Source organism: Periplaneta americana, chromosome 5 (genome assembly GCF_040183065.1).
Source record: "Periplaneta americana isolate PAMFEO1 chromosome 5, P.americana_PAMFEO1_priV1, whole genome shotgun sequence".
Lineage (NCBI taxonomy): Eukaryota > Metazoa > Arthropoda > Insecta > Blattodea > Blattidae > Periplaneta > Periplaneta americana.
The window spans coordinates 147543802-147556844 of NC_091121.1; the positions used below are offsets into that span (position 1 = coordinate 147543802).

Here is a 13043-nt window from a genome sequence, read left to right on the forward strand (position 1 = left end):
CAGACTCATCATAGACTGGGGGAAAAAAAGACAGACGTATATCACGGCCTGCTGCAGTATAGTAAACACAGAAAACATTTTATAGGAACAATGTTGAAGATAGATATATTTCTTTTCCTAAGTTGCCGTCATTGAACAGAAACCAAGATGGAGATTTCATTGCAACTAATTAGAAATTCCTCTTTCAAGTATGTAATAAACGATCTTCGCACAAAATAATGTACGATACACGAGGGGTATGTTTGTTTTCATGTTCTCGGAAATTAAAAAAGCTCAACTACGTTTCGCTTTTTCAATCTTTTCCTCGAACATGAAAACGTCAACATACCGCTCTTGTAACGCATATTACTATTATGCGATTCTGGTAATTAACTTTTCCTGCTTTACTTCTTGGTTAACCTGTGACAGTTTCAATGCATTGTTGTGATTATTTAAAGCTTTTCTATAACAAATTTCTTGATTTTCGTGATGGCATTATCGAAAGACGAAAAAATTGTTATCATTCTTCATTCTGGTGAGTTAAGCGACAAAAATGTCGCAAGGTGATGGTAAAATAATGGTTTGGTGTGGAATTTGGGGAAATCGTATTGTTGGACCGTATTTCATTGAGGAGAGCCTGTGCCATTTTTTATTTGAACATGTTGCAAGAAAATATCTTTCCTGAGTTACTAAACGATTATCATTATCATTATGATTGTAGATACACTATAGCCAATTTATGATATTACATCACGTATAATTAAGTATTTCAGATTATCTACGTAGAATCAAATTCAATGTGACATCTATGACACGTCGTATATATAACCTATACAGTAGGTGGTGTTCTGCAACAAATGTAATTTGACAAATGACTAGATTTGAAAGAATACTTTATGGAGTATTTATAGAATAAAAACTTACATAAGCTATGTCGTCAATAAATTGTGCAAGGATTAAGTAGACTGGAAATTAAACTTTTATGTGATATTAATTTTTGCCGTTTTTTATTTCATCACAGATCCCGGAACGAGTGCCCATATTCGGTGCCGGGAAAGGCGTATTCTATAGCAAAAAGACGCATTAGTTTTTTGGCTGAAAGTGTTCATATTCATTGCGCATCATTCTCGGTTGAAACCCATCCAATAGTTAGCAGAAATCACTGTGCACAGACAGCCTGCCCAGAACCACTTTTTATGTTTTCCCGTGAAAATCTGGAAATCTATTATTTTCGGCAAAACAGTACCTTCTCCTTATGCATCGTCTGACGAGGAAGTAAAAGAAAATTTGCAACGTTTCTCATTATAAGCCTATACCGGTGCTTGTGACAATGTAAAAAGTTGCGTATTTTGGAAGCTTTTGCCTTCATATGTATATAATTTGATGACATAATTATTACAAATCCTTTTCTTCAGATTGAAAAAAAAAAAAAAAAAACATTGTAATTATTCAGAATATGACGCATGTTCACATGAACTTCGTACGAGCAGATGTAACTTTATGAACTGTCCTTTAAATTTTATGTGTGCATCGTATTGATTGTCGTTTTATTTCTTCTACAGATGGTATGTGGGCCAGTGGACTGCAACGTTTCGATAAACAGCCCGAATACACGGAGGTGAACCCTGGAGATGATGCGCTCTTGACCTGCAAAGTGTTCAACAAACGAGGCTCGTGTTCCTGGCAGAAAAATAACAAGGTAGGCCATGGAAACTCTCTTCTACGTATTTTCTTTTTTATAAACATTTTTGTGGAGTATATTCCGGTTGCCTTTGTCGTGAAAATGTACATAAAAATATTATACGTCTCCTGTAATTCTCTAACCGACTGTCGTTTTGGGTATTCTTGTGGTTATCATGCTAGATCAGCTAAGGCTCCCGGGTTCAAACCCGGCAGAGGACGGTTAATTTTAAAAACTGACACATTCTCGAGAATGGAAGTAAAATTGTGGATTCCGTGTCGTAAATTCGTTGACCATTCCTCACCCGAGTTGAATTTTGACGTTGAATAACGTCTGTCCAGTTTTACATTTGTAGATTTCAAATCAAGGACATAAATGTGGACATATCAACGAAAACAAAATCAAATATAGTTTCAGAAAGTCGAAAACGATATAATTTGGTAGAAGAAGGGAATATAATTGAAGACTTCCTCGGAAGAAGGATGTAACATCAAACTAATGAAATATGTAACTTCGATGAAAAACGTAATTTTAAATCATTGTTTGTAACAAATTATTGCATCCAATACCTGAATAAAATTGCATCCTTGATTAGTCAAATGGTTCTGCGAGAAAAAATAGACCTGACAAAATATGCCCCAAATATATTTTCATTTCTCGTGAAACGTGTATTATAGATTTGTTGGTCACTCTATTCGAGGGAGGTCATCAATTATTCAGCAAGTTGTGAACCTTTCACACTTTGGAATTAAACTATCAAGCAGTAGAGATATTGTACAAGAAGTTCTTAATCAAGTCTTGAAGGTATCCGAAAATTTTGTATACTTAAGTAACATCATTTAGCGAAACGAATTCACGAATAGAGACAGTAAAATAAAAATTTATAAAAAACCAATTCTCACTTATACCACGGAGACTCGACCTGAAACTGAAAAAACGAAACAAATAATTAGGTCGGTAGAAATAAAAACTCTGAGAACAATTTACTGGCATTAATATTTCTGATAGGCAAACTAATGGATTCATTAAGTGACAGCTATGTGAAATACAAAACGTTAATTATTGGTCTAAAAATAGGAGAAGACAATGGAGAGACCATGTTTTAAGAATGGATGAAGGGAGATTGCTAAAATAAAATTCTTGTGATATGCAAACCTACTGGAATATTTTTTCTTTTCACTCCAATAATATACAGGTTGGTTTGAAAATGAGAGAAGTTCTGCTGAAATTATGGCTTTGGCTCCCTTTTTGCTGTAGGTGCTCCTCCTCGTCACGAATAATAGCAAATATTTCCCATATTTATTCTGCGATTAATTTCTCTAGAACATACCTGCACAAACAGCGCTCAACGAGCACGCGCGCGCTCTTTCGGAGCGGGAGAGCAGTGTTTACCGCTCGCCGAAACGGAGAGGAAAATGCTTCAGAATGACATAGACTTGATATAGGTAGAGGAGAGGGAAACGACCACTCAGCTATCTAGCGGAGTGCAGTGTGTATTCTCAGTAACTGTTTCACGTTGCTTACCTACTTCTACAGTACAGTATGGAGGAATCTAAAAGACGGAAAAGTGATCACCAGGCAAATTCTTTCAATGTTGCATGGGAAAATGCTTATTTTTCATAGCTGCTGGAGTAAATACTCAGTGCCTTATCTGCCACAACATTTTGAAAGGTAGAAAGAAACGTAACATAATGTGTCATTACGAGTCCAGATATAAAGATACGTACGGTTGTTTTGTTGCAGAAGATCGTAGTGAAAAGATTCAGTACTTGAAAGCTGCATTATTACCCGAGGTAGGTACAGTCGGTATTTATTTTTTATGAATTTGAAATACATTGTCTTATCAGAGGTACTTTCTTAATTACTTCTATGTCCGAGGTTGCGGGTTCGATTCAGGGCCAGGTCGATTGCACTTAAGTGTGCTTAAATGCGACAGGCTCATGTCAGTAGATTTACTGGCATGTAAAATAACTCCTGCGGGACAAAATTCCGGCACACGGGTGACGCTGATATAACCTCGGCAGTTGCGAGCGTCGTTAAATAGGCCTAAAACATAAAATTTAACATTTAACGATTTACAGCTCGAACTTATTGATCTTCATTGTGACCTAAGGGCTAAAGATCGTTTGAATAGTACTACTAGCCTGGTTGAGTTTTACAAGACTAAACATTAGCAATAATATTCACAACTACACAGGCTGGCTGTCAAAATGATTGCTATGTTTGGCTCAACTTTATATTTGTGAGCATCTGTTTTCTACAATCAACTTTAATAAAGGCAGACATCGAACATCTGTAACTGATGTTTCATTATGATCAGTAGGATACTGTTCCTTTCAGCTGCCAACAGCATAAAACCTCGTTTTGATGTACTGATAAATAAAAATATAACAACATGATATTGTACATTTAAGTAGCTATAGAATTTCTATTATTTCTGTAAAATAAATATTTCTTTATTAATTAATAATAGTCCAAGATAGTTTTGCAAACACTGAACGGGAATTCATTTCATATTATACAGAGCGCAGCTAATATCTGCATTCCGCTCATGAGCTGTGAGCCGGCTCGGAGAGCGCAAACCTTGTGCAGGCTGCTCTACTGTAGAATATAATTTCTATTTGTTACTGTTACTCCAAGAAACTTCAATTCCTTCCACCTTTTCAAAGGATAAGTTTCCAATTTTTGTATTTCCATTTTGTAGGCCTACTATGATCTGGTCACGAGACATAGACATATACTTCGTTTTTTTTTTTTTCGAGATTTACTTCCAAACCTATTTCCATAGTTGCTTCAAGTAAAATTCCCATATTTCCCCTAATAGTTTGTGTATTTTTTCCTAACATATTCACATCATCCGCATAAACAAGCCCTCTCTTATTTCCTGGACTTTCTAATAGGATGTTCTAGGACAAAGTTAAAAAGTAATTAATTAAACAATGAGCATTAATATATAGATAAATTAATTTTTACACATGAAAATGTGTACATCTGCTACTCTAGTCCTAACCACAACGCATTTAATTCACAATCGTCTCAATGCACTCAAGTGATTGAATAACGTAAGACTTTCTTTCTGCAGATCGTTACTGGAAATTAAAGACTAATTAGTATAATATGTAATCTGTCTCTTTCACCCAATAATAAGTAATTTATATTTCATTGTACCCACATACTTAACAGATAAAAATGGAAACAATTTCCCATTGTGAGTCCATAGCCCTAATTCAACGTACTATAAACGTTTCATATTCACAAACTTATTGACCAATATAGTTGGTACATCGTCATTAAATTATAATCTAATGTTTTTTGTGCAAATTTCTCGGTTACGTTACAAAGTACTTTAACAATAATGAACGTTATTCATTCGTGTATACTGGCAATTATATCGTATTTTAATTGCAGTGTCAAAACGAATGAGGAAAACTGCGCGCTACGTGCTGCTATAGCTAAAGAGATTAAACAGAGATTAGCGTAACTGAGTAATTCACTTCGGACATCCAATTTAAACAAAATCAGAGTTATTGTATTGACCCTAATATGAACATTGTGGCTACAAGATACGTTGGTATTAATAGATTCAATGGCATAATTACTAAAACCATCAATTCTGTTTCTTCTTCAACACTCAGTAGGTTACCAAAACACAGATGTCGTCACCAAACATTATTAACACCATTCCTTTACCATCACTTTCCAACCACCATTACAACCCTGTTAACCCTCGTAACTTAGCTGGTGTAAAATTTAAATCTACTTATCCCAGGTATTTTTTGATCCCTAATAATGTTGTTGTTAAAAATCAAGATATTTTATAGGTTAATGCATTTTAATATACAAAGTAAGCAAATTGAAAGTTTTTATTTCACCTAGAATTACTCATTATGTTTAAACAATTAATTAATTTAATTTGTTTAATGACAGACTAATTACGCTGTATCAATTCTCAAAGAACTCATTTACTTTCCTTGAAATAGGCCTATAACAAAAAGGAAATGTTTATTTTATCAAGTGTTAATTATTATGCTTAAATAAATATTTAAATAAGTAAATAAATTAGTATAGTCTCATCGCCTGCTGTAGTAGAAAGAACAAGAAGCTAATTTTATAAATAAAATAATTACTCTTGATCCTACAACATTTTACCCATAGCTTACATGGCAGTTTATGTTGTATTTGTTTCATTTGTTCACTTTTCAAAGTACTTGTTCAATTTGTTTAGAATGTAAGTCTGTCACTGCAAAATAATTATAACTGGAAAATAAAGACACGTTCTATAGCTGGGACTACTCACGAACCCAAGCAATAAACACGAAAAAAATCAATATATAATTATGAAATAATAATTTTACTTGTAAAAGAAACTAAAAGGATGGCATATCTAGGTTACTGGAACGTTTCGGAGTAAATGAATGCATATATTAACAATCAAATGTGGTATGAGATCAGAGAAGAACCCAGGTAAGTGTCGAGGGTTAAATAACCAGTAATCCGTTACCACGATCACAATCAGTATTCCATCATTATTACCACTACAAGGGTCAACACTCCTAGCACATCATCACCAACAGCAGCACTATGATTTACTTTCATTATTAACCATTATTACCCCATTATCTCACCACTACTACTGCCACGGCCATTACAATAGGACAAATACATCGTGTTTCAAAATAATGATGAATGTAACATGGTACAAGTCATTTGATAGTCAAACTTTAAAAGTTTCAAGCTCTAAGTTTCGAAAAACGTATTATTTCTGTTGCCGTAGGAGACATTGTTGAAAAGTGGAAATTACACAACATATATCGTTTTGCGTTCTGAATCTTGCGAAAACAAACTCAGTAAATAGCAATAATAATGAAGGTTCCCTTATCATCAGAGTGGACGTAATACTGCCGCTGTTCTGGCCTGTCGCTATTGACCTCCTAGATCACCATACTTGACTCCTTGTATATTTTTTCTTTGGAAATATATCGGCATTGATTTGATGAAACCTCCTACGTGGCAGTACACAACATAATTTTTCAGAATGAAGAAAAACGTAGTTAAAAATAAATGGACCTACTGCACATAATCATTATGAAGTAATTCGATATTAAACGTTGATGAATATGGTGAACATAAATGACTTCATCGAGGATCAGTGTAGGCCTATTGATATTTAATTAATTTTTTCTTCCTCTCAAAAATTATTTTGTGTACTGTTACATAGGTTTCGTAAAATCAACGATAATATGAAGAATGCAGTCTGTGTGTCACTTCTATTCCAATATCTTGAAGAAGTAAGACATCTGATTATTGCTACGATTACATCCGTATAAAGGATATGCTGGAGCGAGTGTGGCAAGAATTATCGTGTTGATGTATGCCGTATAACATTGAGTGTTTATAACGTACCAATAAAAACCTACAGAGTTTCTTAAACAAATTTTATGCAATCCAAACATTGAAACACGCTTGTTATGATGCTATAAAATATGCACAATTTCCCTAATTCTGGCACTGTTGCCAGAAAAGGTTACTTAGCAACTAGTATTCCATGACGTCATCACCGCCTTCACAACAGAATAAAAGTTTGTACAACGTACCTTTAAGTAAAAACTTCAAAACAACGACAAAATAACATTGTCTTAGAAACGGTTACTTAGCGGCCATGCAATATATTACGTCATAATCAGTATTCGTCTCTCTACTACGTCTTAACGTATTTTGTAAATTTATAATATTTTTCTTTTAGATGTTTCAATGTTATGTTTTATTTAACGACGCTCGCAAGTGCAGGGGTTATATCAGCGTCGCCGGGTGTGCCGGAATTATGTCCCGCAGGAGTTCTTTTACATGCCAGGAAATCTACGGACATGAGCCTATCGCATTTAAGCACACTTAAATGTCATCGACCTGGCCCGGGATCAAACCCCCAACCTTCGGCATAGAAGGCCAGCGCTATACCAACTCGCCAACCAGGTCGACTTTTTCTTTTAGATATTTTAATGCTATAATATAGAACGTTGTATGTAACACGTGTATAATCTTCATTATAAACACTCGTGAAAATTATCGCTTACGCTCACGCACTAAACATTCACTCGTGCCATAATTACCAAGATTATAGACTAGTTACATAAATATTAATATATGTTCTTTCGTTGAACTTTTTAGATGTCTATTGCAATCAATGATCACATAATATTATACTGTATAAGTGAGATAATTTTACATGACTGTTCTATGTTGTGCAGATTTTTATATTATAAACAGGTTAACTTTTAACTTAAAATTGTCGCTATTCTTTCTCTTTGGGGGCGAGATTGAATTCAACTCAAGTCGATATTTTTTTAAAGTCAAACAAATTTGAAACAGCTGCTATTTTTGTTTGTAGGTCTCCGATTCAATGTACGCTGGTATTTTGTAGGCATTGTATTCCTTTCCAATAACAATACTATTAGCTCTGAACGCGCCGAATAGTTTGAATTGTAGCACGGGATTGGTTTAGTGGATTAAGGACGCAACTTCTCGTTTTTAAGCCTGTTCTGTGTTTCGGATGGCAACAAAAAGACCATATTAAAGGTGCTTGCTTGGTTTGAATTAGATGATCTCTTTCTTAATAATTCTGTTTTCGTGTTCTTTACTTCTTAATTTATACTGCGTGTTCAGTTCAAAGTGTGTCATGGCTCGCTGTATGCTGTCATGTGGCTAGCCGATGAGCCTAGAGAATTCAATCTTCCTACACTTCCGCAGAGGCGTATTACCTATGTGTCAGAGAAGTTGCCTGGCAAGTACGGCGTTCATTCTGAAGAGTACTTACCGATATGTACGGTAACGCCTGTAGTGGCAGGAATGTGAACTGTTTGGAAACACGTACTGAGGTGAGTATTTTTTCTTACTGTCGGGATATTGAGAGAGGGTTAAGACGATTACTTACGTACAGTATTTGTTGACATTAACTTGGACGGTCAACATGGACACGGAGCATTTGATTTGTATTGTGGAAAGTTGCCGTACGCAACCGATGATAACAAATACCCTGCGTACGACTTGCCCGCTCAAAACACAGTTCGAAAGAAGTTATGGTAGCACACAGACTTTACAGACCGCCATTTGTTGCTACGACGTTCAAGTTATACCATACACGTTCTCAAGTTGAGATTGAACGCCTTGATTAATAGGCAACTTCTCTGACATAAAAGTGAAACTCGCTTCAAATCGCTGACTCACAACAGTGACGTCATGATACACTTGAAATGAACACCCAGTAGTTAGAGTAGGCCCTACCGAATTGCTCTAATTTACTTAGTTTTGAAGAATCCTTGTTAAAGTTGCATTTGTTAAGTAAACGTATTTTATCTTAAGCCTATTATACTAGTTATTCAATAAGATGCATAAATATTTACATTACACTTACCCTACCTTGCCTCCCTCTTCACTTACCTATCTTCGTATCACAGTTCCTACACACGCACGCAAAACAGCCTAATACTAACCGTACAAACAGATACGACATAATCGTATTTATCATAATTAAAGACAGGAATTTATACCACACCTTGAGAGTATTACATTAGTTGTGCTTAAACTGTCGTTACGTCATGAATGGTGTGAAACCTGAGGTATGTCCAGGTTACAATTGATTAATGTGTTGTGTATCGCACCAAATGTCTGGGGATACGTTTATCGTGCGTAGGGTTCAACGTTGTGCCCCGGCAATTGCTTTGTTTGCATTGCACTGTGATTCGTTGATTGGTTAACCACATAAAGCTACAACCTCACCCTGCTTATAACACGGCAGAGTTCCCTAACAGGTACCCATGCACCTGCATTGCTAGCTACACTCACTCTCTCTTTCATCTCTTTGGGTAAATTTCTATCTTTATCATAATACACTATCTCGCTATCGCATTGGTACTTAAGGAATACCCTGCCCAGTGACATCAGAAACTATTGGAATTTAACAGTATTAAAAAATAAACTTATTGGGCGCTTTCTTACTGCGTAGAATACAATGCAGTAAACTCAGTATTCTAACTTAATACAAATGTTTCTAAATTGTTACTGTTTTGTTTCTCTTGATATTTGTACAATCCATCAGTTACTTACTTTCGGATATTCAGTCATTATAATTAAGCAGTTAGTATATTGCATTGGTACTTTTTGTGCCAATTGTAATCTTATCATTTTGCATTTTTTAATTTGTGTTTTTCTTTTTTGTATTTGTACTTGTAGTTAAATTTCTATTTCTTACTTACTTCTTCTCTCTGACTTTGTTTTTTTGTATATGCCTATTTGTATTCAGGTGGTGTGGTAGAGAAGGCCTGATGGCCTTAACACCACCGGATTAAATACATATATACAATTATTAGGCCTATATGTTATATTATATATATATTACTATTATTATTTACTTATGGGTTTTAAGGAGGTTCATTGCCGCTCTCATATAAGTTCTCCATGAATCCCTAACCTGAGCAAGATTAATCCAGTCCCTACCATCATATTCCACCTCCCTCAAATCCATTTTAATAGTATCCTCCTCTACATCTCGGCCTCCCCAAAGATCTTTTCCCCTCCGGCCTCCCAACTAACACTCTGGATCCATTTCTGGATTCTCCCATACGTTCTATATGCCCTGCCAATCTCAAACGTTTGGATTTAATGTTCCTAATTATGTCAGGTGAAGAAAACAATGCGTGCGATGCTTTTGAGTAAAGAAACATTAATTTGTAATACGCGGATCTCTCGAAGTAGTTAATAGCTCTCAGCTAGAGTAATGAGTTCTAAGAATATTTCGACTGTCTGTGAGGGTTCGATCTCCGGTTCTTCTTTTCGTATTCTTTAATGTCGGAACTCCGACAGCAGGTGATTCTAGAAGGTTCTAGTTAATACTACTTTAAAACGGAAATATGTAATCGAAGAATCATCTTATGAATCAGCATGTTTTATAGCAGTAGCTGTAAAAGCTTGGATTCTGCCTTCGGTAATTATTCACGGTTCCAATCTCTAAAACTCGTGACAGCAAAGTGAATAATAGTGACAGAAGAATTAAATATAAGATATTCCAGCAATCAGTGTACGTCGACATGGTCCAGCTCCGTGCGGGTTGTCATTGATCTCATATGTCTCAACCATTTTGTATATCATAGCCTGAATTCAACGTTTTTCATGGTCTACTCAGGTTCTGGCGTTCTAATAGTAAGCGACACGTATTTTTTTTTTTTTTTTGCTAAAAATGTTTGCCTGTTAGTTTATGGAAACTTATTAAATAGCCTATGCGATATATATATATATATATATATATATATATATATATATATATAATACATTGTTGAAAAATTGTTTCTTAGTTTATTGGAAAATTAATGAAGATATGTGGAATTTTTAGCACAAATTTTTAATAAAATAATATGCAACAGTTTCTCTGATTACTATATATTGGTTCTGATTAAAATTCTGAATATGGAAACTAAATCCTCAATATCCGTAACGGATGAAGATCTCATGCGTTTGCAAGGACATCTTAAATTTTAAACTCTTGATAGATAGTGGAACTGAGAATCCAATGACTTACTTGCATTTTGTTATGTATGAACATCATGTAATTCAATTACACAAATGCAAATAATATTATAAATTGCAAAAATGAAGACGTTTAGAGCAATCTTCGGAAAATACTTCAAAACAACGTATAAGAAATGTGGATGTAAGCAATAAATGTAAAGTACAGAACGTGAAGAGATGGGGAGAAAAAAGAGGAAGACAATAATATGACCACGTAAAAAGAACAGAAGAAATCTAGTTGGTAGTCGTCCAGTTGGAATACCACCGAAGAAATGGAAGGACAGTGTTGGCACTCAACTTCCCCAGAAAATTAGGATTAATTATAGTACTTAGGGAAGACAGATCGTCGGGTCTCAAATAAGTACAAGAAGTAGAAAATGTTATAAAAGATCGGTACTGAACAAAATGTTGATTGTTTCAAAATGTTCGCTTTCATAGTGCTTAGCCCTTCTGCTACCGAGTTTTCTTTTTTAACTTTGTTATTTAACGACGCTGTATCAACTACAAAGTTATTTAGCGTCGATAGAATTGGTGACAGCGAGATGGAATTCGCAATGAATTACCTGACATTTGTCTTACGGTTGGGAAAAGCCGAGATTTATTACAACTTACTAATACCCTAGATCATTTTTACACCCAGATTGCTCGGCGTTATAGGTTTTGACGGTAACAACTTTTGTCAGGTTTACTATGCTGCCATCTAGTTGTTACATAAGAAGTCACGTCATAACTCCCATTTAATTGCATTAGCGACTGTACTGCCATCTCGTGTTCGTTTACGGCGGACGGGTGGCGATCCTGGCGGTTGTTCTTTTCAAAGTGCAACTGATTTTAACATAGGAATGAGCAGTCTATACAGATCTGGGCTAATACCTAGGGGAGTAATACAGTTTTCTTCATCAATATCATATATCAATCTTTGTCCAGTATTTTTAATATTTAATAATTTATTTATTATTGAATGTAGACCTCCAGAAAATGTAAAAATATAAAATAATTCTCCTATTTTTTTAATATAGGATGTTTTAAAAGTCCCGTTCCATATTGTTGAAAACATACATCAAAATTAAAGAACTTTAGATATGTTACTGGTGATACTATAAGATAACATACCGAGTAAAGTTAAAATTGCCTCCCTTCCATTTCAAGACAAACTCCTACGCTACATTGTTTTGACATAGTGGAAAACACAGCTACAAGTTATGAATGTCACGATACTATGACGTAAATTGGAAATCATTTCAGTTAATTGTTGAAATGTAAATATCTATACAACAGTGAACATCTCGAAAACATTTGTTTATAGTGAAATAGAGTTATAAAAGAATCCATAAAATATACTAAAAATAAATAAATAAAAATATAAATCTAATAAAACAAATTTTAGTTCATTGTTGAAATTCAAATATTCGAACACCGCCTATACTACAATAGGCATCTGGCAAAAAGAGGCTTAATTAGTTCTAAGAAAATCGCTTTTAGAATAACCGTAACGCACAGAAATGAAAAATAAAAATATTGGAAATCAAAGTCATTACAATATAAATAACAATATGCATGATGATATAAATAATAAAAAACAAAATAATTTGGAAGCAGACTAACTCAGAAATGAAGAAAATAAAGCTACAGATTGAATTCCATAGCCTAGTATTTTCATGACAGGCTTCCAAGGGAGGTTACAAGATCACCCCATATGAATAAAGCGAATTACTTCTTAAAGTAAATTAATTATTTATGTTATTCTTAAATACATGGAATTTCAAAAAGAAATATAGAAGAAAATGAAGACAGTACTAAAATATCATTAGTAGTGTAATCCTAT

General features: G+C 34.5%; 1 protein-coding gene across 2 annotated transcripts in view; it reads left to right on the top strand.

Moving 5' to 3' along the window:
• The first annotated feature begins 1544 nt into the window (after positions 1-1544).
• LOC138700208 (irregular chiasm C-roughest protein) overlaps positions 1545-13043 on the top strand; it is an 831933-nt gene continuing 820434 nt past the window's right edge. For both annotated transcript variants that reach the window (XM_069826656.1, XM_069826657.1), the window contains exon 1: positions 1545-1678. In XM_069826656.1, the coding sequence (XP_069682757.1) occupies positions 1547-1678 (132 nt within the window). In that variant the 5' untranslated portion in view covers positions 1545-1546. The remainder of the gene's footprint in view (positions 1679-13043) is intronic.